Source organism: Lonchura striata, chromosome Z (assembly GCF_046129695.1).
Source record: "Lonchura striata isolate bLonStr1 chromosome Z, bLonStr1.mat, whole genome shotgun sequence".
NCBI lineage: Eukaryota > Metazoa > Chordata > Aves > Passeriformes > Estrildidae > Lonchura > Lonchura striata.
This window is the reverse complement of record NC_134642.1, coordinates 70440193-70465288: the sequence shown is the minus strand read 5'-3', so window position 1 is coordinate 70465288 and position 25096 is coordinate 70440193. Positions and strand designations below refer to the sequence as shown.

Below are 25096 nucleotides of genomic sequence, written 5' to 3'. Positions count from 1 at the left end.
CAACACCTAAGCCAACTGAAATAAGACTGCTAGTGTCATTCTGAAATGGAATTTGGGTGGGCTCAAGTAGTCTGTACATCACACATCATAATTAAATAAACAAATCTACATACATCTGATAGCTTGCTCACTGTATCCTTGTCAGCTTCAATTATTCAGTTTACTGGAAACATCTGAAATACTTTTGTCAAATGATAAATGTACAGAGGGAAGGGAAATAGCAAAGCATAGGAGAAAATTGCTCTCAGAGAGTCAGGGGGACTGGGGACTCCCTGGGGGCTAGAAGTGTTCCCATGGGGCTCAGCAGGCAGGACCTGGAAGCCCTCCTATCCCATCACCCCAGCCAGCAGCAAAAGACGTGGAGTTGGCACTGTAGGCAGCCCCAGCTTCAAGCATTTGACACCTCTCTGGGGATGGGAATGTGACAGACCATCAGCACATAGGCTGGGTCCCACTTTCAGTCCCAGCCCTCTGCAAGGCAGCAGGGCAGTAGCTCAAGTGGGGAATGAGGGCTGAGGCTGCCGTATCCTTAGCACTCCTGGAGGCTCTCTCAGGCTTCTGGGATGGGGACCTCCTTGAATGTGATGAGCAGATTACTCTGAGCAGCACATATTTGGGTGTACAGAGAAAGATGTAAGTTATGCAAGAACATGCATGTCTGTTATTTTGCATTTGAGAAATTTGTGAGCATTCCATCTAATAATTACCATCAGTCTGTTCCTCTTCCTCTTCATACAATTAATTGCTAGACATGGGCTTCAAGGAGAGACTGCATTTCATGTGTGTTCATGTGGGGCAGATCAGCCATATTGGAGGTACCTGTGCATTGCAGTCAGTCAGCAGGAGGAGGATGAAAGTCTGCTGGGACCCCATCTGCCCATTGCAAACACTTCTGGTTCAGCAACAGGTATTTCTTCACTGGGCACCATGCTCCAGGCCAATCTGAGGTGTTAGTGATGGCGTTGTGCTGTGCTGGCTTGGCAAGGAAGTGCTTGCAGAAAACCTTCTAGCAGATAGGCCCTCATCTTGTGCAAATCACTCTCGCTTTGAACTTCAGAGTTTAATCTGATTGTTTCAATTTATTTCTAATTATGTAGGTGCCAATTATTGCCCTTGTATTAAGTCTGCTTTTTCTATGAGTTTGTTTCCAAGAAAAAAAAAGTTATTTACATGAAATACATGTTTTATTCCTGAGTTATTTCTGCCATGGACCCACATTCAAAAGCTGCAGAGCTGATAGCCACCGGATCTCAGTGAAGTGAGGATGCTGCCTTGACTCTTCACCCTTTCTTCTCCCTAAGTTTCACTGAGCAAAGATATATCTTAATACAGTCACTTTTGAAATTATATCAAACATAAATATGTGAAGAGAATTACCCATTTTTTTTTCTTAAGATATAATTGTCTGATACCAAAATATTTATGGCAATTTATTAAAACTGAGGGTGTGGTCAGGGCAGGAGTGCTACCATGGCCTGCTCATTTGTTGTCTTTTCCCTTCTGAAAGCTGCTCATACTTTCGCCAGCACATAGTTTCGCAATGACTTTTTTTTTTTTCCTAATGTTTTTAGACTTTGGGTGGCACCCAGATATAGCTGCTGCAGATGATTACTAGGGCTGTGGAAACACTGGTTGCTGGGTGGAGTTTCCTGCACAGGCTACAAAAGCTTTGAGAGCCCTCTGCTCCTTTGCTTCTGACTGTGCAGGCCAGCAAAACGGTGCTAGTGAGGAGAAAGGTAGGATTTTGTAGTTCATTATTGCTCTCTGTAGACCCAGCACTTTAGGAATTGTATGCTGAATTTGTCAAATGACCTGGTGTAAACTTTCTGTGGGTTGGACTTTTATTGTCAGGGAAAAATATGGGTGCAGGTAGGAGAAATTCTTTCTATTCTAGAACATTTTACATAAGGGCTAGGGAAATTACTGCTTTTATTTAATGCAATGAAATAAAATACGGTTAAAACTTCAAAAGCAAACTTACTTGTAGTAGACCATTTCATTTGCTTTATCTTTGCCTTTTTAGTAGGCTGCTGTAGAAATCTGTAGTAAAACCGGAGTTCCTAGAAAACAATGCTGTGTATGTAAACTTAAAAAATAGCAGCAGCTGTTGTTAGTTCAACAACAGTTTGCTGCACTATGACTGTAGAGCAATCATTGTTCATGAAAGTGATGAGAATCAAATATCTTAGAAATCAAATTAGAAATCAAATGTAGAAATCATCCCATGTTTTAGAAACGTAAGACAAAATCTTGCTTTTCTGACTAAGAACTTGGCAAAGCCATGTAAAAGCTGTGTCATCTGGGGTTCTTGCTGCTTTCCTTTTCCAGACTTTTACAAGGATGAGATTGTTTTTTTCTTTGATGTTTCCAAATTCAGAGACTTTCTACTGCAAAGTAAATTACTGTATTAGATCTCCTGCCTGTTTTTCTGACTGACATGACTGTAATTTACATCAAGATCCTGGTATTCAGCGTTTGAAAGTAGCCAGGCATTTGACATGCTTCATGATATGGTTAAATAAGCATAGATAAATGCTGTCATTTGACACAGATTATAGAGTAAAAATCTAGTTGTGTCTTTAAATATTTTTAATAAAGTATTTTCTCAAAATCCTAAACATTTTTGATTGGTCCTTTTCAAGGGTGCATCTTCAAGGGATTAAGAGCCAGACAGAAAGCAAAATTGTGGTGATTTTTGTGAAACAACCGTTAGGGCTTTCAGTCTGGATGTATGTCTGATTTTTCAATCCTGTTGTGATGTTGATCATTCCAACAGGGAATCAGTTGCTTCAGTCCTTTTCATAATATATTGAAGTGCTATTTGGACTGAATGTATCCCTCCTGGATTTAGGTATTGTTAACAAGATCTCTTTACATTTTATAGTGGCAGGACAAAGTATTGGCAAGATCTTGTCTCCATCAGGGGGCTGGCTTTCTAGATGCCAGCCTTCTTTTTACTTATCAGCTGTAGTTTCTTCCAAAGCAGAAGACTTTTATATTAAGTTGGTTTCTTACCTTACAAAGCTAATTCAAGAAGACTAAGGTCTTCAGCTCCCTCCAAGGGCTGTTGACTACTTTGACTTATATTAAAATTGCATTTTTTCTTTACTAGATGGAAATAGATGGATCTGCATGCCAGCGTCTCTATTTCAAAAGAAAAGGAAAAAAAAAAAAAAAAAAGAACTTTAAAAAGTTTTTAAGGCACAGACTTTTTTTCTTACTGTATCATTTAAGCCAGAAAAGACATGAAGCTTTAGAGGCTTAATAAAACCAGTTTAGTATAGTCTAGTAGCCTTCTGCTCTAGCCAACCCCAAAAGCATGGGAACCTTTAGATCTTGGTGTCATGGGTGCATGTAGCAATATGTAGAAGAAAGGGATGTGCTTCCTGAAGGTAGCTCTCCCTGAAGAATATTACTTTATCAGGCAAAACACATGTCTTCTCAGATCTGGTGCTGGGAGATTGAATCTTTTTTCATAGTTTGAAGTGGTTCTCTGCTCTGTGAATCAGTTAGTCAGCAGACATACCAGGACATGCCAGCACTGATGACTCAGTGTTCCCAGTATGGAGACTTTCAAGTGTTTCCGTCCCGCTGCATATGGCCTTCATGTGTGCTGTTACAAAATGCAGCAGAATTTTGGGTACCATACTGCTTCATCTGCCACTGTTAACTTCGGTCAGTAGAAGGATGCAGAAGTCACTCTGACAGCCTGAGCAAAGTGCAGGTTGCAGTTGTGCTGTGAGCATGCTTTTCTGATCCTGAATAAATAGCAGGTCATAAAAGTAGATCTTTAAATCTGACTGAATATTCTGTTCATTACTTGCCCATTTGAGACTTACTGTAAATAACATATTAATCCCGATTTTAAATCAGTTTCAGCTTTTCTGGCAGCACTAAATTCCTTCCTGAGGGAAGGAAACAAAAGCAAGAGATTTTTGAGGAAGAGGGAATATGGCTAGCTCTTACCTTGGAGAGAGCTGCTGGCAGCCTGTGTGAGGTATTTATTTGTCACTTTTTTGACTGCTGAGTGCAGAAGGAAGCTTTACAGTTTAGCTGTGAGGGGAAGAAAGAGCTGGGCTGCAGCTACACTCCTTGGTTCACAACTTCAAAGTCAAAAGGCTGGTCTCTACCCTTCCTATAGGACAGAGGGGATGTGTTAGCAGCATAACTAACATGATTTTTTAAAATTGTGTATATGATCTGTACTCCAAGACTGCAAAAAGAATTTTGTCTCTTAACACCAGTTTCAAAATCAGTCTTGTTTACTCAGTAGCACTATCTCTAGTTATTGCTTACACATCTGCTTTAAAACCAAGTCCTCCCTAGACCTTGCTGAGGAGGAGTGTTAAAAAAATAAGTTTGAATAACTTGAATAAAAAAATCTAGTTTGAATAATTTTATTTGATAAACTATTTATTTCTTCTTTCTATTTCCTCACTATTTCAGTTAACAAACAGAATATTCCCCACACCAACAACAGAAGTTGTTATGAAGCAACCTGTTAATTATTTTTGAGTACTTAATGTTACATCACTTCTCATTTTTTCCTTTTCTGCATAATGACTTTTGGGAAAGATGGGTGGACTTTCTTTCTTAGTGGTAAAAAGCAAAACTTGTTTTTATTTCCTCTTCTTAAATTGGTAATGTTTTATTATTATTATGCAGAAATTGTAGAAAAAGCAATGTATACAAAACTATCCAGATTTACTCATCTTCCTTAGAAAATGTCTAGTCAAAGAAATTACACGAAAGTATATTAACAAGGGAATTTCTTTTTTCCTAACATAATACACAAGATCTCCACTGTCAGTAAATGATGAGACAAGAACCCTTGTTTACAAGGGAACTTCAAAATGATCAAACTAAATGGGCATAGATGATAGATTAGCTAATTGGTTTCTAGTAACTTGCCTTTGTAAGTAAATGCTAATGTATTGCTGTAAGAACATACATAGTACTACTGCTGTTCTTATCTAAAACTTCTGAAAGTAGCTAAGAGTGTAGGGGTGAGCAAGCAGCCGTGAAGCATCACATCACTCATAAAACATCAAAGTTGCTTGCCTCCAATAGTACAGGCCAGTTACCATGGGGACATTAACCACAACATGTCATCGTGCTAGATAAGTGATTTTGAAGGTAGAAAATCTAAAGTTGCACTGCTGCTCAAAATGATGGAAAATTGTTTGTAACTTGATACATCTCTTCCCAGAAACTCGTGTCACCATGGCTATGGTATCAGAATTCCTGAAGCAGGCATGGTTCATTGAAAACCAGGAAAATGAATGTATTGTAAGTATCATCAACTTTTGAGAGAACCATGCTTATTTTCTTGTGGTTTAAAGTGGTGTAAAGACATCTAAACATCTTTCATACATGCAAATGGAGGGAGAACAGTGGCAAAACTATCAGATTAGAACTGGAACCTAATTTTATTGCAGTGTATAATCTAATGTAACCATATAACTAGGAAGTTTGCTGCAACATGAAAAATTGCTCCTATTTGCACCTATCAGTGTAGTTATCAATTCCTCGGCAGAACTAGTTAGTGTGATTAAACTGTAATTCCCAATGGCCAGTCACTGACTCGCTCAGATCGGCTTCTTTAATGTAGTGATCTGATCCTGAGTTGTGTGAATGTGTCTGGACATGTCCAGGTAATATATGTGAAAAAAACAGGGAGTCTTTGTGTGAGGAGTAGGAAGCCATGAGTTGGAACCCAGGAATGTAAAGGAGGAAGTAAAGTCACTATATACTTTTCATTTCATATGTCATGCTGATGGTGGAGCAAGCTGTAGCAGGTAATAAAAAACCTCAGATTATGAGTACGGTTATACATTAAAAGGGAGGGATACAGCTGTGAGGAGTCAAGAGTTACTGTGCTAGGATGATACAGAGAATCTTTGTGATAATGAGGTGAAGATACTGAAATGAAAGCAAAGGTAAAGCGGTACTCTGTGAAATCACACAAGTTCCCAAAAAAACTTGTAATTTGAAAAGAAAATTATGTAGGGGAAATTTCAGTAAACAAAAGGTGTCTGCTCTAGGCCCTTGTTGACCCCACAACATTTTGTGCACAAACCTTTACTCCACCCATCCTATTCCCATTCCGTTCCCAGAGTCCTGAGACATTCTTGGCTATGGTGGTTACAGAGGCTTTTGTATTGCTGATAGGTAAGTTTGACATGGGAACCAGCATACAAAGGTTAGCTTGCAAGATTGAGAAACAGGCAGTGAGGCAGTCCCACTCCTTTGTTGACTTAGCACACAAGACGCAATGATCTCTTGAAAAGTATGCTGGAGACTTAAAATGCAGAGATTTAAGTATGAGATTTAAATATCTTTATGCTAGAGAATTAAGTATGGAGTCTGTCTGCTCTCTTACAACTCCTAGTGAGACAGTTGTGTAGGGAGATGAACATTTAATTATCAGATGCTAGAAGTGTACAAAATTCAATACAAACTGTTGTATGTAAAATATGTATTCATAAAACCTTGCCCTTTCTTTTGGGATATTTTGTTTTAAAAGGCAAAGGATTAAAAATTTGAAATATTAGTTTTTGAAACAAGAGAAAGACTACAGGGGGATTCTGAGTCATCTAGCTAAACTAATGGTGTCTTCTAATACGAAATCTCACCATATATCACAACAATGGTAATTTTCTATAAATCTTTCATCCAAAAGTCTTGGAGCATTTTATATTTCTGTAATAGTAGTAGACTAGAATCAGTTATTTAGTGCTGTTGGGTTGAGTGCTATATGAGTTATTTAATGCTGTTAGGCCTACCTGTAGGAGGATGTGTCATGTTGCTGACAGGACAAGCCAGATGATCTGTTGTACAGTTCCCAGAGATCTTCAGCCATTGACTAGGGAGTGCCCATCTAGGAGCAGATTGACCAAAATCAGCTAGTGGATAGTGCTTTGCAAAGACTGTGGCTTATGTTTAAAGTTTCAGAGAAGCTGGGCAAGAGGTCTCCACTTCCTTGCAGGGTTAGGCATGAACACTTCCCCAAGGTTTTGAATGCAAAAAAATGAATTAGCTGAGGACACTGTAATGTGGTAACACAGTCAGTTTGCATAAGATGAGGAAAGAAACTAGCACTTTACTGGAAGTGCCTGTAGAATTTAATTGTGGTTTAGAGCCTTTAAAATTTGAGCATAATTTCCTAATTATGACAGTTATCTTCCTATGCAACCCAACTTACACTAAAAAGTAGGCGTTCAAGAACCTAAATCAGTTTATGAAGTACTTTTTTGTTTAATATGAGAGCAAGGCATAACCATTATTGAACCCGTTCAATGACCTGTAGCTACAAAACTGTATGTTTTTGATGATAAAAGGCAATACCAAATGCATGGTTTATTTGGGCATTCTAAACTGTATCTGTACAAAAATATTCTTCGGTATGAGCAAATTTTATTTTTTATTTTCCCTCTGCAGAAGAGTGCAAAAGGTATCCATGGAGTACATTCATACCCAAATTTTGATCCATCAGCTGATGTTGTTGCTTTGGACAGAGCTATTACTGTAAAAGGTAAGAGGAGTAAATATTTAACTTAATATATTAGGACTCTTCCTTGGAAAATTTTGAGAATAGCACTGAATAAAATACGGGAGCAAGAGGCAGTTGCAAGCAGGAGAGGTGCCTCTACTTTTAAAAGCTTGGCAATACATTAAATTATGCCACTTGGTGAAGAATCTCAACTCTTTGATAGCCTGATGTTGTATTATGCTTTCAGACCTTAATGCTATATTAAAGTTCTGGAATATGTTGAAGGAAAGGTTGCAAAAATTTAAGGAAAGAAATAGTATTATAACATACCATACTAATATTACAACATACTATACTTTTTGGCTTGATTTCCACAGAATTCCTGCAAGAGGCAGTGATTATGATGATAATCTGTTTATGCTTCTGTTACATATCTCTATTTTAATGAAAATCACATTTGGTGCTTTGTCTGTACTTCTGAAGGTATTCTAGTTTGACTTTCTGAGATTAAAGGAGAGTGCCATCTAATTTGTTTTTTAGTGTGGGTTTCAGTTTATTTGGGTTCTTTTCAATTTAGTGGAAGATCTACACTCAGAACACACTGAGACTTTTTGTATGAAATTTCTTTGTCCTAGGTGGATCTATTTCTTAGCTACATCACTAATCCTGTGAGATTGTAAAGGATAACAGCTTTTCCTTTGGTTAAATTTAAGTTTGTCAAGAAATTAAAATATGAAATAAAGCAGATAATAATTTTAAAAAAATCAGTGGCTAAATGATGTATATATTTTGAATATACTGGAATTTTGTTTGTTTATTCACAGGTGTGGATGAAGCCACCATCATTGACATCTTGACTAAGAGAACAAATGCTCAGCGACAGCAGATCAAAGCTGCCTATCAGCAGACTAAAGGAAAGGTAAAGTATATTCAAACCAAGCTTAATTTTCACTCAGAGTATCAAAGTTTCTCCAGGCTCAAATGATATATATGAGTAAAGATAGAATACTGAGTAGGATAGGAGAGTTGTAAGACCATAACACTCTTCCCCAAGTCTACCAACACTGCTATAAAGAGGGGCGTCAAGTGATTTTAGAACATATTTAGATAGGCAGTAGAATAAACCAGATTTTTTTTTTTTTTCACCCCTCTTAAATTTAGGTAAAATTAAATATAGTCTCTTTATCTTCAGAACTTGTCTTTTTGTTTAGGGTGATATTACAAATGTTCACTTCAAAGTTGCAATAAACAATAAGTTCAAATGCTGCACAAATAAACAACTCAGTCATAATTATAAGAGTAATATGACATTATCTTCTCTTGAAGAGCAAGCAGCCTATTTTGAGTCTTCTTCTGATGCTGTAAATGTTTAAATATAGCTGAAAATATGTGAAAGCACTTGAGAATACTTACTGAAAAACCCTGACTGACACTTTAATTAAAATGTCAACTGTGAAAAATTTGAACCTTGAAGTAGGGTTTCATAATTCTTTCTATTAGATATAGGAATGATGTAGACTTAGATTGATCAGAGGTCAGACTAATTTTTGGACTGCAGCTGAACAGTGGCTACACTTCTACCATTCATTAACTTAGTGTATTTCTTATTCTTCCTGAAACAGAGTCTAGAAGATGCTTTGAAAAAAGCTCTGAAAGGCCATGTAGAAGATGTTGTTGTGGCTTTGCTCAAAACTCCAGCTCAATTTGATGCTGAAGAATTAAGAGCATCTATGAAGGTAAGGCAAAATTTTCAGAGAAAAACTTTCCTAGAGAACATCTTTATTTATCAAAGCCTGTAAATAAACTGGACATAGATTTCAAGGCTTGTGTATCTTTCCTTTAACTTCATTTTGTTAAATAAATTTATATTGCTAACTCAGTTTATGAGAACAAGACCAAATAATCCCTGCTGAATTTCAGAGTTGGGGGAGATTCTTTTGTGAGACTGAACTCTTCCCTGGCCTCTGAAAACTGTTTGCTAATGGAAGCTGTAGCATTTACATGCTATGAATGTTTACATAGGAGAAAGAAAAAAGGAAGGGAGGTCTTTTTTCTTCATAGATTTTAAATTCTTATCTTCTATGTACACTGTTTGATCCTTTTAGCACTTCTTGGCACCAGTATATTGAATGTGATAAAAATTTAATTTCAAAAGAGCTGAAATTGCATAATATGGAAGAACAATATTTTAAATTTTTATTTCTCACTTCAAAACCAAGCCAATGATTTTAATCATATTTCTATTATGAATTTTATGTTTGTTCTATTGAGGAACATCTCTAAAACTTCAATTGCTTTTATCAGGGGCTTGGTACTGATGAAGATACCTTAATTGAGATTCTGGCCTCAAGAAACAACCAAGAGATCAGAGAAGCCAACAGATACTACAAGGAAGGTAATTTAGAGCAAGAAATAAGTATTAAGAAGCAAGAAAGAAGTTATACCATTGTATAACCTTATGGCAGACACATCAGAGTTACAGCCTCACTTACCATGAGGAGCTGAGAACAAAATAGGATACAAGTGAAGCTTCAGAAAAAATTAACAGGGTTGCTGTGGAGGGAGATCATTGTGACTTTTGCTGACCTATGTAGATCCCAATAGTGAAGGAAAAGATACATAACCACTGCTGGGATTTTGGGTGTCTAATGGAATGAGTCACACATTCAGGTATTTTCTTGGATGCATGCAAAGACAAGCTGCTTTTCTTCTCCTGTAACTAAACCTTGGCTGACATTTTAAGATAAAAGCATAGGCTGGGAAAAAAAGAAATCCTACTTAGTTAACAGCAGAGACATGTTAGCAGTAGGAATAACCAGTGAACTGTAGGGGGAAAATACTTGAAGAAATTGCTACAATGTAATGTGGTGTCCCTCTTACATGCAGAGTTTACTGTATTGTCTAATTAAATCCTGTTTTCTGAGATGATGAGGTAACTTTTACCAAGAAATTTCTTCATAGATGCCTATATTAAAAGCTTTATTTTTTCAGAAAGTTTTGTTTTTGATTTCCATACTTACAAGAACAGCCAGAAGTAAGAATGAAAAAGTCTCAGAAAAAGGTTTGTGTATTTTATTAGCAGAAACCTGAGACAATGTTACCTACAAAACCTTAGAGAAGTACATTTTTCAGCACATTTTATGTTTAATCTCCAATTTCACACACATCTCAGGATTTAAAGGGTATGTTACAAATAAACTACTTTACTTGAAGCCAAATGAAAGTAAGAAACCCACATTTCCAGTGGGCATTTTTAAGTGGGAAATTAAGAAAATGCTGTAAAATACCATGGGAGTGGTTTGATGGGACCTTTAAAGATTACATAGTCAATTAAGTTACAACTTCAAACTTTTTGATTGCAGTGCTGAAGAGAGATCTGACACAAGACATCATCTCTGACACATCTGGAGACTTCCAAAAAGCTTTGGTTGCTCTGGCCAAGGTATGCTGTGCTTAAGCCTTTTGAGTATCTATAATCAAAAATCAGTGTGATCAAGACTACTTTTGAGAGACATGCAGTAAATGAAGATTAATGCAATATTTATTTCCTTGCATTGCTTTTTTAAACTTTCATATCCTAGACCATTAGAAACAGTTCTTAAACAAAATATAATGAGATCTTATCTCAAACACCTTTTAAAAACTTAATTGTAAAACAATAAAACAATACTCCTTTTTAATCAGTTAGCTTTTAAGACATTTTTTGTACTATCTTTAAGCACTAGAAAAAGTAACAGGCATAATGTCATGTCAGTTGACTAGAAAAAGAATAAATGTTTAAAATTAGAGGAATGAACTTTTTTCTTTCCTGTTAATGAATATTTCTAGTAGTTAAATAATGGGACAAGGTGTTTTGTAAATTTACATTCAAAACTAAATGAGTTCAAACACTGGACCTTCCCAATTAAAATACCCTTTTAAAATTAATAAAGATTTGATTTTTGAGTATATGTATGTGAACCTTGTACTTGCATACAGGATGATTTTTTTATGCATTCATGTGCATGGTTTAGACTTCCAGTTTTAAATTTCAAATCTGAAAGGAGCCTATTGCATGATCATCAGGGAGCAGGTCACAGGGCTGAAGCCTGTTTCTTTCCTGTCAAGAAACAAATACTTCCTGTGGATTTTTAGGTAGGAGTTAAGAAATAAGTCACTGATGTCTGTAGAAGTATGTTCTCTGATTACAAATACAATGATTTTATTCACAGGATGATTCACATAACTGCACCTATTTCAAGTTTTGTATTTGCTTATGTATGAGAGTGGTGCTGCAGAACTCTTAAATGTTGAGCTTTAGAGAACTGAATGATTGTGAGTACCAGTGAAATTTTATTTATTTCTTTATGTAGGCTGATCGATGTGAAAATCCTCATGTGAATGATGAACTTGCTGACAATGATGCCAGGGTAAGATCATACTTGGCACTTCGCAAAATTTCTTCTGAGACTGTTGAATTTGCAAAATTTCTTCTATTTGAGATTCCTCTGGCTGTCTGAATCCTGTGCATTGCAGACAACAGAGATTTCAATGTCATACAGCAATTAGTTCTGAGGAGAGAGCATTGTACAAAATTCATGTAAGTTAATTGTATGAAGGAAATTAGATCTTCTCACTAATATCTAGCTTCAGAAACATTTCTGTGGGACCTCGCCTAGTTCAGGAAAAGCATGAATACCATTTGAAGTACAAGTCAACAAGTGGAGGAATCTGACCCAGTCTTGCTTCTGTTTATAAAACAATTATTGAATTAAGGGTCAATGGTGTGCTCATCTATATGGAGAATCAGCTACCATACACTGACCATTGTGAACTCTACAGCATGTTACGTATTGGTATTGCTTTTTAGTGACAAACCTTTCAAGATTATTGGTAAACCTCAGAGACATTTTCTCAATAATTATAACATAAACATCTGAACTTTTTCTTATTTCTTCCAAAATTAGTGGGACTATCATTGCTAAAATCTTGACAAAACTCAGCAATCCTTGCTGAGTTTTCACAAACAAAATGTTACATCACATTTACAATTTAAGTTTAGATGAATTTAAATTGATTTTTTTAAAAAAGCCCAGCCAAGAAAAGGCCATGGAGAAATACTGCATTAATTCCTGTTACATGAAGAGTTTAGTTCTGTCATCAGCCGAAGATATGAAAATAAATGAATACTTTTTCTAAGTTCAGAAATTGAGTGTTGTTTATCTTGATGCAGAGTGTTAAATCTTCATGCTTTGGGAAGATCTTTTATTATTACTCTTAGAGATGCTTGAGAAGGTGAGGAAAATGGAGGAGACTGATCTGGTTTTTATTTTCCTGGAAGTAAAAGCTCACTCCTGGAAAGATGAGGAAATATTTAGTACATAGGTTTCTCCTGCATATTGCAGTTAGTTGCAGAAATAATTTAGTCAGTCTTACAAAATCCTACTAGTCCTGAACTTCCTGAATTTTGTCAGTTTTAAGAAATCCTACTGGTCCTGAGGCTTTCATGCAGACTGCTATCATGATAAATGAAAAATAGCTTCATTCAACGATGCTGTATACCCAGGAAAGCTAGACGTTGATTGTAAAATGTCATATTGAAAATAGGTGTGGAGTCAGGTAGGGTAGAGTTTTGATCTGGATTTTATCAAGGAATAGGGTTCATTACTAACAAGCAAATATACTCAAATACAATCAAATATACTCAAAATACAGTATTCTTGTTTGAGTTTTACTACATCCATATTGACCTTGTGACCTTCTTTTTTTTTTTGACAGGCCTTATATGAAGCAGGAGAGAAAAGGAAAGGAACGGATACTGGTGTGTTTATAACTGTTCTTACTAAAAGAAGCTACCCACATCTTCGGAGGGGTAAGTTTTCTGGGATGATTTTTGAACATCGCCTGGTCATGAATTCAGAGAAGATACAGATTATCAAGACATTACTCTCATTGGAAGTATGCCTGTTGATAAAGAGTGTTGTTGGCAGACTAGCTGTTCTTTCAGTAGCAGAGATGATCAGTGTCATTTAGGGTATTAAAAAATCTGAAATCTCAGCTGGGTTATGGTCACAGTGCCAGGCAATGAGAGCTCCCCAAAGTGGTCTTCCTTCTTAGCCAGTTTGCCCTAGACAGGATGCTATCACACAGTGATACAGGCTCTGGGGTAGTCAGTTGGCCACCTCTACTCCAACCAATGGCAAAGAACCCTTCCATCCTGCCAAAGTCCCATTCTGTATGCTGACTCTGACTCCTTCAGCAGTAACTGATGTGCAGTAACACTGCTCTTTACAATGTGCTGCCTGAAGAAAATGAGAAAAATGACCCACAAACTGTCTTCTACTACAGCCGTGAGAACAGAGTAGGGCAGAGACAATGCAGGGAGAATACTGTTTTTTTCCATTATTTAGTCTTTCAGAAGTACACCAAATACAGCAAGCATGACATGAACAAAGTACTGGATTTGGAGCTGAAAGGTGATATTGAGAATTGCCTCACTGCCCTTGGTAAGTGATTCTGCAGATTGAAACCTACTGTATGTTCTGACTAAACTTAACCTTTTGTTTCTGCCATAATTCCTCTGATCAGAAACTGTTCTGTACTTAGCCTGCTTAATAGAGAAGCTTGCTAAATAATACCTTGGAAAGTCTAATCTAATCATGATGATTTAATTTACCTGCCTAAAATCAATTGAAGTTAATGAATATTTGGAATCTCCTAATATTTGAAAAGGTCTATTAAGGAGAACAGATGAGTTGCCAACATAGGAAAACCTTTACAAGAAACGAATATGCTGAAAAAATCTGTCAGAACAGGTATAGTTTGTATCAAATATCTAATAGTTTTAAACATGTCTTCAACCAAAGCCACTCTTCTCCAAGTTTCATGTTGCAAGAATACTTATAATACTGATTATTATAAACATAAAAAATTCTTTCAGTGATTTTGTTCAAGAAAATGTTCATATAAACTTAGTGACTGTTGTTCATTAACAATAAGGTAAGGAAGGGACTCCCTCTTACCAATGAATCAGGGGTGCAATTGGAATCCAGGCACCCATCTTGTTCTTAGCTTTCACTTTCATATCATATGAAAATATATCATATCAAACATACTTTGGATAAAAGAATGATTTTCATCAGATCACTCAATATCAAAATTGAACTGTAACTTGGTTTACAAAATATTGGATTTTGTAACCTCCAGCTCTGCTATAGAAGGCATAAATGCTTTCATATGTTTCTTCTTGGGAGCTGCAACACCTTCATTAATTTTATAATTAAATATAAATATTTGTTATGAATAATTATAAATATATAAATACACATTTTATAATCTCCCAGCAAACTAGGGAGAAATGTGTTGTTTTTATGGTAATTGTTCTGCCCTTATTGAATTGCTTTCTGAATAAACAGAGGAAAGGCTCTTCCTGTCCTTGTACATTATGAAGAAAGGTAACAAAAAAGTACATAAATAGGGTATGTGGGTAGGAAAAATAAAAGGGTTTTGAAAGTGTTTTATTATACTTTTCTGACATGTATAGCAGAAGTGACCTTGTCTCACTCCTTCATTACAGTAAAATGTGCCACAAGCAAGCCAGCTTTTTTTGCAGAAAAACTCCATTTGGCAATGAAGGTAATATAAATAAAGATCTCCTCTTTGTAAACATGATGTGCTTTATAAGCAGAAAAATAAAGTTAGCCAGAGGTCTCTAGGCCCTTTGTTTGATAGAAAAAACTGCAGAGGGAAATTCAGAGTATTTGTCTCACTCCTTTTATTGCTTCCTTTGAAACCTGAGACTTTCTGTTGGAGGAGTTATCTATTTGCTGTAGTGTGCTCAGGAAGGCATCTGTCTGTCCACACATATCTTTTACTGTTACAGGGACAGGAAGCATACTAGAACCCTTATGAAACAGCAATTATACTAAAAAGGGAAAAGGAGAGCGATTAGAGATCTCAGCAGGAACCTTGTGGAAGGCTAATCTATAATGAGATATCCGTGATCCTTCTGGCAGGTTTGGAACCCATGTTAGTGAGGCAGCTGGAGATCATGAAACAGTCTAGTATGTAGGTATTGTCGTAACTCCTGTGACTTGGTTAGAAGCAGTCTGGGAAAAATTGAGTAAAACATTATGGAAATGCACATCACTGCACTACTAAAAGAGTAATTTAAAAAGGCAGTAAAGTCTAGGCTGTCCTTAATGAGCAAGCATAGTGAAGAAGATGTCTGTTTTTAGGAAACAGCTAAAAGAAATATTTAAAAATACTAAAAATCCTTAAAAACAACAGGGTGGAGGTAGCCTGTCAGAAGTATTTTGTGCTCATAGGGCAGATATGAGACCTCCCTTTTACTAGAGATACTAGGAAATGGAAAGGGGTATGCTCATCCATACAGAAGTCTGATGGATTAACATATGGAACTTGATCAAAGGAGTTTCAGTGACAAAGTAGAGTAATTCCTTTCTCTATTTTTTCTCCCCATTTCTTCTTTGTTTCTCTTAACAGGGTGCTGGGACCCGGCACAAAGACCTCATCAGAATCATGGTTTCACGCCACGAAGTGGATCTGAATGAGATCAAAGGCTATTACAAGAGTCTGTATGGCATCTCTCTCCGCCAAGCCATTATGGTAGGTTTTCTCCCATGTGACACATGAAACACAAAGCAACCAGATGATTTTTGAAGTCTGGTAAAGATCTGTTAACTTCTCTGCTTCTCAGTTACCAGTTCATCCTGCATAGCTCATTGCAGATGAATCCCTTGTGTTGGCAATGGCCCACAGGCTGGGACAGCCAATTCTTTTTCTAGGTCAAAGTCGTTGTCTGAAGAGCTATAGAAATACTAGTGATACATGTCTCAGAATATCACCTTACAGTAGAATCCAAGAGCTGAAAGGAGAGTACAATATCCCCAAATTCTTGTACTTAAGCAGTACCTTGACAGGAGAGTGGAGATGATTACTGTGAGCTCTGGGGGAGGTATTTGACACAACTCGATATTGGCTTTTAACATTCAGGGTACTCCAGCAAATGAATTTTTAATTTTATTAACATGTATTTGGTCTGTTTTCCTTATGGCCTAAGTAAATGAGTTAAAGTAACAAAAATATTTTATTAAAAGGGACTGACTACCCAATGTACTTTTGAGAAAATTCAAGTGGTAAGGGACTTGAAGAAAGCTAAACTGGCAAAGCATCTTTGTGGAGAGTAGGAGGCACTGCCAAAAAAAAATAGATGTCTTGATTGGAGTAGAAACATACATATATGATAGTGCCTTTTGGATTTTTATTGATGTCTGCTAATTTTTCAGTTAGGTGCCAAAGGTCACTTTTTAATCTTCCCTTAAGCATGTGTGTTACCTGTAATTTGGTATATAATTACACCACCTCATAATGTTCCGAAGTGGTGATAGCATCTAAAAGTGTTGAGGCATAGCTTGGCTACACTGAACAATTCATATACCTCTGAAAACTAGATAAAAATTAGAGAAAACAAGAAACGCATGTAATAGTTACACTGCATACTTAATGCATATTACCCATTTTTACCAAGCTGAATAAGCAATCCCATGATGAGCAGAGTATCATTGTATCATTGCAGTTAGCCTTTGTTTGAGATGCTCCTAGACACAATGTGTATACACAGTGTTTTAATATTAATGAGCTTTAGACACCACTGTTCAAGAAAGAAAGTTTCACTTTTATTTAGAATAAAAGCTTAAGCTCCTGGGTGGATAAAACTCTTCTGTTCTTCTCTTCTTCACTGACACCACTAAACCTCCTAAGATTTTTGCTAGCCTTGTCTACCTATGCTCCACTCTGGAAATGCATGTGTTTATTTCTAGATCATACAAATAACTTCAGTGACAGTGCATGGTTCCAGCTCAGTCTGTGGCTTACTTGTGTTTTATCAAGTGATTAATTCATATAGATGGAGCACTGATATTTGATCAATGTATATTGAATGTTAATTTAAATTTATTTTACTTGAGACCATTCTAACAATTGTGGGGTTTTCATGCTTAAATTTACAGGATGAACTCAAAGGGGATTATGAAACCATCCTGGTGGCTTTATGTGGAAGTGACAACTAAATTTCATGTTCCTGAAATGCACTGAAGCCCACTTGCAGAAAATCAATATATTTGCATGTCTTTGTAAAACACAGGCTTTACATACAGAGGTTTCTGTGGAATGGCACTTAGTGCATACATATTATGTTGAAAACCTGTAACCAAAAATGTTTTTCTTCAATATCCTTGCTCTGAACAGTGTCATTATTTCTGGTTGCCATTACTTATGCTAAGTGAAAGAATGCCCCCCCACCCCCGCAAGTTTCTATTCACGTGATTAATTATTAACATTTTTCATAAAGTTTTAATCTATGCTAAGCAAATAAACTTTTAAAAATAAAATTCCAAAATGTGTAACTTTGTATATCCTTTGTTACTATTCTGCATTTAATTTCATGTTGTGTGAGTGCAGTGTATGTGAGGGGGAAAATCAGTAAACAGCTTAATCAAAAAACAATGTAGTAACATCAAGTATAGCTTTGATATGCATAAGATTTCTTTTTGGCAGCATGCAACAGGGTTTCAACAGAATCATGTCCTTTCTGAAAGCCCAGCCTAACTATTCTACTTCAAAATGGGAATGAGGGAGCACTTAGAATTTTTATTTAGACTAAAGGAGAGGATAAAGTTAAACATGGTAGTAGTATGAAAACAGTTGTTGTCTGATTAGAGGGGCTTTGCCAGACCAACACAGGAAATGTTTACTGTGAATTGCAGCATTTGAAGAACGTCTAATTTTAAGGCATTCACTATTTTTTAAAGTATTATATGTATGCATCTTAGAGGCAGTTGCATTTTGATTGTATTCTATCTTTGTCTACTTCTAAAATGCAAATGCCGATTGTTTTGAAGAGGAAGGATTGGTACTTCATGCCAGCTCAATCCTCCTAGGCATTCACTTTTGTCTAAGAGGCGCAAGTTTCTGTGCAGTTAGGGAACTACTTTCTTAAACATGGAAAGCAACAGAAGTTTTTTTGAGAATTCCATTCATGTGGCTCTTTCTTACAGATATTTCACAATTGCTTTAAATGTTGTTATCTATTTATTGCCATGGAAACTTGCTGCCCTTTATTATAGGCTGGAAACTTTCATACTGTGAAAAAATAGGACTGAAGTTAATGCTTGTGAAACACAGCACCTTCTACGTCACTGACAAGAAGGCCCTGTGATAGTCTGAGTAGAAGTGAGAGATGTTTCTAAACAAAATCAAAGATTTTTAGGTATGCTGACAAAAATGGAAAGGTAATTTCCTGGTCTTAAAAGGGACAATTCTTGTGTTGAAAGAGCTATGCTGCACAGTAAAGGGGAGAGGCAGAAGATTAAATGGACCAGCACAAATAATCTTCGTTTTCAATGCAAATTAATAATAGCAGCAGCAGTGAAATGTAAGTAAAAGTCTACATGCGATAGTTCTAGTCAGATGGTCATTAAGATAAGATGGATTACCACAGAAGACTAGTAATCAAAGGTCGTTTGGATTTTTTTTTTTTTGTTCCTGTCTTTTTGCATCAAAGGAGCAAATGTCACATAAAATCACTGCAAATGAGGTTTAATAAATCCTTAAGGACTCCATTCAGTAGCGTGCTTCTCTCTGTGCTGAGCTTCAAGGATGGGGAGAGTCCACAGATTTTTACCAAGAAAGTATATTTACATTTTTCCTCCTGCTGTTTTCTCAACCAATATGAGCTACTAAGCACCAGTATAAGTAAAAATAAGAAAGCCCAAATAAAAAAGACATTTTTCTAAATTTACCTCAAAATCCAAAAGTCAACCATGATAATGTTGTATTGTAAACTTTTTAGTACTTACTCAGACTGTCCAGAGAAAGGCTTTTTGGGGCACAGTGCTGGAAGTTTCACCACTATTTTAGTGAAACGATTAATGAATTTTATAAACTGTCTTCTGATATGGAGCAGGTATTTCATAAAAATTACAAAAATAAAGGAGCCTTTGATGAGGTGTGACCATAGAATAGAAGAAATGTAGCCTGTTATGTTTCAAAGATAGTAAGATATTTTTTTGGAAAGTCATGTATTAGAATTTGAATTGCATTCAAACATGTGAGGAATGGTGATTCACTCAATGGGGAATGACTGTCCAGCCATTTAAAGGTGACGGAGGGGACATGAGTGGTTAAATTAAGAGCAAATGTCATGGGAATGTGACAGAGGAAATGTCACTGTAAATATGTTACAGTGAAGGCCACAGTGAAATTCATGAGAAGGATTTCCTTGCTTTGGTGTAAATTGGTGGGGGAGGGGGGGCAGAAAAAAGGGTCACAAGAAAATTGAAATAGGATTTTTTAAATCATTGTACACTTGTAGTCTATCAGCAGAAAATTAGTTTGAAGGCATAGTTTCACAAACATGTAAATTAAAGTGTAACCCTGCATATTAACTAGGAAAAGCTTTCTTAAGGGCTGGTAACTTTGAAATTATTTAGAAAGATATTGGAAAAATCATTCCTTCAAATGGTACTAATTCTTTCATGACTATTTAATAAAATAGACTGGAAATGCTACATTAGTCACATTTAATTTATTACTACTTTATGATTAACCATCTGCTGCATGAATTGGATGGATTCTTCATGTTCCCTTTTACTGTAAATCCTTATCTGACCCTTCTGGCTTTGCCCTCACAAAACAATGAATTTATGGGAGGTTAGAAAGAATATTAAAAGTTTACAAATGGCATTTCCAAAAAAAAAAAAAAAAAAAAAAAAAAAAAAATTGACCTTTGGTGCCACCTTGTGACTGTCGAGAACAAGGACAAGGGACAGTATTTCAACAGAAATTGTCTCAAACAGCGGAAGGTCATATACTGTACTGTTTCTAAACTGACATAATAAAGAGAGATAAAGTAGTTCAGCATATCACGCAAAACGGGGGGTTTCTATTTCCTGCCTACTCCAGTGTCCATTTTTCACACTGGTTTCAAAAAGAACAATAGAAAAAAAGAAGTAGCTGATGTATCCTCAAGGGGAGAGGCAAAGAGAAGTTTTTCAGACCACTGACACAGACAGTTTAGAATGTGAAAAAAACCTTCCAAACCCAACACATCACCAGACCTCTCTAAAACCATAGCAAATGTGTATGGGTGTTTACAACAAACCCTGTATTTGAAAGACTCATCCTTCACGTGGTATGTCTCTCTTACAGAAGAAGTAACTTCCTCTGAGTGAACTTCTAATAGACACAACTACAGAAGGTGCTATGGCAAGGTGATACAGCTAAGCAGCCCTGTGTGCTTATCTAGCACAAAGATAAAATTACATATATTTGTTTTGGGAAATTAGGCTGGTTTTTGATCTCCATCCGAGAGATGGCCTGTGCCCAATTCTATCAATTGCTATGTGCTTTTATTTTAAGTCCATTTTGCCTCAAATCACTGGACTAATGTAGACAAAAAGTTATTTTAAAATCTGGGCTTAAGATTTAATGTCTTGTTTTGCAAATCTCTTCAAGTGCCTCCTTCATTCAGTGGGACCAAATATAGAAAAGCTAAACACACAGCTTCTAAGGAGTTCAGATTTACAAAAGTGGTGGCAAGGTGCTGTTTACTATATTTATTATTGTTTTCTATGCTATTCTTCATAAACTAATGAATCATAATATTTCTAGCATTGTCTGAATAAAGAAATGTGGAAATTAGATCTTTTAAGTTCTTTAATTATGCTATGCTGAATTTTACATTAAATTGATCACTGTGATATCAACAGAGGTTTTCTGAGCAGTTGCAGGTAGTAAGTATTGCATAACATGCATTTGTGACTGGTAATAATAATTTACCTTGTTAATTAAACTTATTCTGTCTCTTGCAAACTGTGCTTAGTTCTTCCCTCTTATCCACCTTAAGTAGTTGTATGTCACTATAAAAAAATTGCCAGATGATTTTTCAAAATAGTGATGAATGTAGTTTAATGCAAGAAAAATTTTTCATTTCTTATTGCTCAGCTTTATCCATCTTAAATTTCAACATCTTCTTCTCCAACCACCTCTTGCCATATTCTAACCTATGCTAGAACTTGGCTGCTAAACAACTAACAAATACCTTAGAAGTTTCCTGGAAGGTTATGTCAGCCTTCAAGAAGTCCAGTTGAATTATAAAGGTTCTTGCACTATTTCTGCCATTTTACAGTGAAGCTTTTCACTCTCTGTGGAATCATATGTATTTAATTATGGGGATGATTAGGAGTTTTTTAACATACTTTGCTTTGCATTGAAGTATGAGTTTACTGGCAAATGAATGCTTTTGATTTCTGAATTGGTAATATTACTTCCAAATACTTGCTTATTTCAAATAATAACTAGATATGAATAAATATCATGCAGTGCTAATTATTTCTGCTAACACTGTTTTTTCAAAAAAGACTGGAGGTTTGTGTGTGGACTTTTTTTTTCATAATCTGAAATTACCATTATGTAGAACTGTTTGAAATATAGGAAATTTGCCTCTAGACTGAGGCAAGTGCTTCTGGAGTATCTGAAAACCATAATAATTGATATTTTAGAAGATTTTGTTAATCTGTAGTTCATCACCGGGTCTAGAAACAATGTGATAGTTAAGTGGTTTTATCATGCTCTGATATGAATATGTGGCAAATTTCCTGAACTTGTTTAATTCCACTCCACAAAATTTAAATGTGAGTATTTGTAATTTATATTTTTATCTATATGTATATTTAGCATACTGTTAAGGAAAATATGCAAATATAGGATATGAAACTCTTACAAGTATACAACTGAAAACTTAGTAAGAACTTCCAGTCTCCATAGATTTATTAGCACAAAATGAACTGGGGGGAAAAATACTTTAAGTGAAGCATCAGTGCAGCTACAAAGCTCTACACTGGAGAAGAATTTAACTTTTCTCTTTAATGCAGAATACAAAATGGTTTGGCTGTGGGTAAATTATCCATACTGCCTAAAACCACTAGATGTAGCTGTTGATACTTGCATCAGGAAGAACGCACACACCCAAACACACACCCACACCTGCCTGCCCCCTCCTCCTCCCTTCCCCAGCAGGGTATTTGTTCATTCAGGAAGGCAATGTTTTGGATTTTTACTTTTTTAATATAAAATCTTCATATTTTGGCTTTCCTTACAATATTATGTAGGTCTTTCTGCAGTCTCTGAATTTGTCAGTCCCTCTTCATTAGACATGATAGAAGAAGGTCGTGTAAAATTTAAATATGACTGTTCATTAATTAATTATAAATAATGATTATTGAAAATTAGTAACACATATGCTTCCAGCAATTGGCCTGACATTGTGACTGAAGTGGTACATGGCAAGTTTCTCTTGCAGAATTGATGCAGTTTTCATAGCTGGGACATAGCAGTAATCTGATGAGCTGCAACTGATACAATACCAGATGGATCCTTGAAAATAGGAGTACTGTACTAATCTGTTTGGATTACTGAATTCTGTGGCCACTTGGCAGTATATCAGGGAATGCTTGTAGAACTGAATCAAAATAGATTATGAGGTTTTATTTTCGGTTACTTCTATAAATGTTCTGTATCCTGTTTTAGCATTTTTGTGGCAAATATATCTAAAAAGTTACCCATTGCTTTTATTTATATTGCTTTTTAAAAAGTTGTTTTGTTTCTCAGCTACCTGTGCCACAGCAATATTTAGAATTGTGTTGACATTACAAGTCCGTAAAATTTTGCTAGATTTGCCAGTTTAATTAGGAAAATTATAAACTAAAAAAAACAAAACAAAACAAAATATGAATTAAAAAACCCAACCCAATTTCCTTATCAATAAAAATAAGGTATGCATGTAAGCATATACAAAACTTTTTTATCATTTTCTTCTGCAATGATTAAGACAAGTACATTTGTGGGCAAATATATTTGCATTTTGATGCTTTTCGACAGTGTAATTGTAAAATATACACTCAGGGAGAAAGAGACAGAAAAGATGGATATGGTAGTGGAGAGAGTCATGCATTTTGCTGGTTGCCATGGTTCATTCATGCCTTGTGAATGAAGTGCAGAAGCTAGGGATCTGATGTTGCTATTCATTTGTAGTGATAAATATAAACAAATATTTAGTGTAACAAATATTTAGTCAATTTTAGAAGAATGTTAATGGCTGACTGTCGACAAGCACCCATAGCTGTACATTTATGAATGCTGAAGAACTGGGAAAAATGCATGAATTCTTGGGTTTAGTTTACCGTTAGTAGTGGTGTTTTATTTGTTATTAACAAATTTTTATACAGAAATTGTTATACATACAAATGAGTGGTAGAAGACTGGCATCTATACTTCTACTTGAATTAAGTGAATACCCTGCAGATACAAAAGACCTACAATATAGGGTGTCATGCATTCCCATGTGCACCTGTCCTGTGAGTCCATGTCCTGTTCTCAGTTGTGCTTCTGTGGCTTTGTATAGATCCTAAGGTGACTACTGTGGTATAAATACACTTACATCAACATTTGTATATTTGTTTGTGCTCCTTTGACTACACAGTTCACAGCTGATTTGTGCAGAAGCCCTGCTAACTTGTCCTTGTCCGGACATCACATGGCAAATGCCTGGTCCAGGCAGCAATGCAAGTGGATCATCAGTGCAAGAATTACACTGAGAGGATTACAGGTATTTAAATCCAGAAGCAAAGCTACGGGAATTTTGCCATGAAACACCCTAGAACTCAAAGAAAAATTAATCCCTGAAGAATTAAGTTAATAATGAAGTACACTGGTTTCTTAAGCCTCATTCCCTGTTCAGCCAAGGCAAATTCACTGCAGTCTCTGAGCCAGGAATAAAACAGCAGCAGTTTTACCCGTTCTAGTAATGTAGTCCCTGCTGCTGACCTCAACACAGTTTTGCCCTCTCTGTGCCAGTTGTTTCCCCTCTCCTCTTCTTCCCTCCTATTTCCTCCCGTCCACTCATGTTTTGGATAGCTGGTGCCATTGGGTGGTCTAGGTCTTAAAGTTAAGAGCTGCATTACAAAACATGAACACGGGCCAAAGAAATTGTATAGAAATTACCATACAAATATCTACCAAGAAAAATATGTGAATCATAGTATAAAACATAATTTTTTTACTCCAGTTTCCCCCATTGCACTTGATCTGTGCTTCATAACAGGGATCTGTTTCCCATGAGTCATGAACTATGTACTGCCCCTCACCAAGACAGAACAAAACATTTTTAATTTGTATGTTTATGGTACAAAAAGTCATGAAAACAAGGGCTCTAAATTTGAACAATTTTTGTATAGTCCACATGATTTAAAGTCTAGAGTGCCCAATTTTAATATTTTCTTTAGATGCCTGGAAATGCAAACAAATCAAACCACTGCAGTTTAAAAGCTCCAGCAATAACTCAGTCGTATTATTAAAAAAAAAAAAAAAAAAAAGAAAAAAAAGAAAAGAAAAGAAAAGAAAAGAAAAGAAAAGAAAAGAAAAGAAAAGAAAAGAAAAGAAAAGAAAAGAAAAGAAAAGAAAAGAAAAGAAAAGAAAAGAAAAGAAAAGAAAAGAAAAAACTCAAATGTTGAAACCAATGTAATCTGTTTTACAGTAACCTTTATT

General features: G+C 35.9%; 1 protein-coding gene across 1 annotated transcript; it reads left to right on the top strand.

The window, feature by feature from the left end:
* The first annotated feature begins 1643 nt into the window (after positions 1-1643).
* Positions 1644-17891, top strand: ANXA1 (annexin A1). The gene is made up of 13 exons (XM_021541489.3): positions 1644-1736; positions 5210-5289; positions 7441-7534; positions 8317-8411; positions 9115-9228; positions 9797-9887; positions 10855-10934; positions 11845-11901; positions 13250-13343; positions 13882-13977; positions 15048-15106; positions 15977-16099; positions 17503-17891. Exons 2-13 carry the CDS (start codon positions 5224-5226, stop codon positions 17560-17562), a joined length of 1029 nt encoding a protein of 342 aa, XP_021397164.1. The 5' UTR covers positions 1644-1736; positions 5210-5223; the 3' UTR covers positions 17563-17891.
* The last annotated feature ends 7205 nt before the right edge of the window (positions 17892-25096 follow it).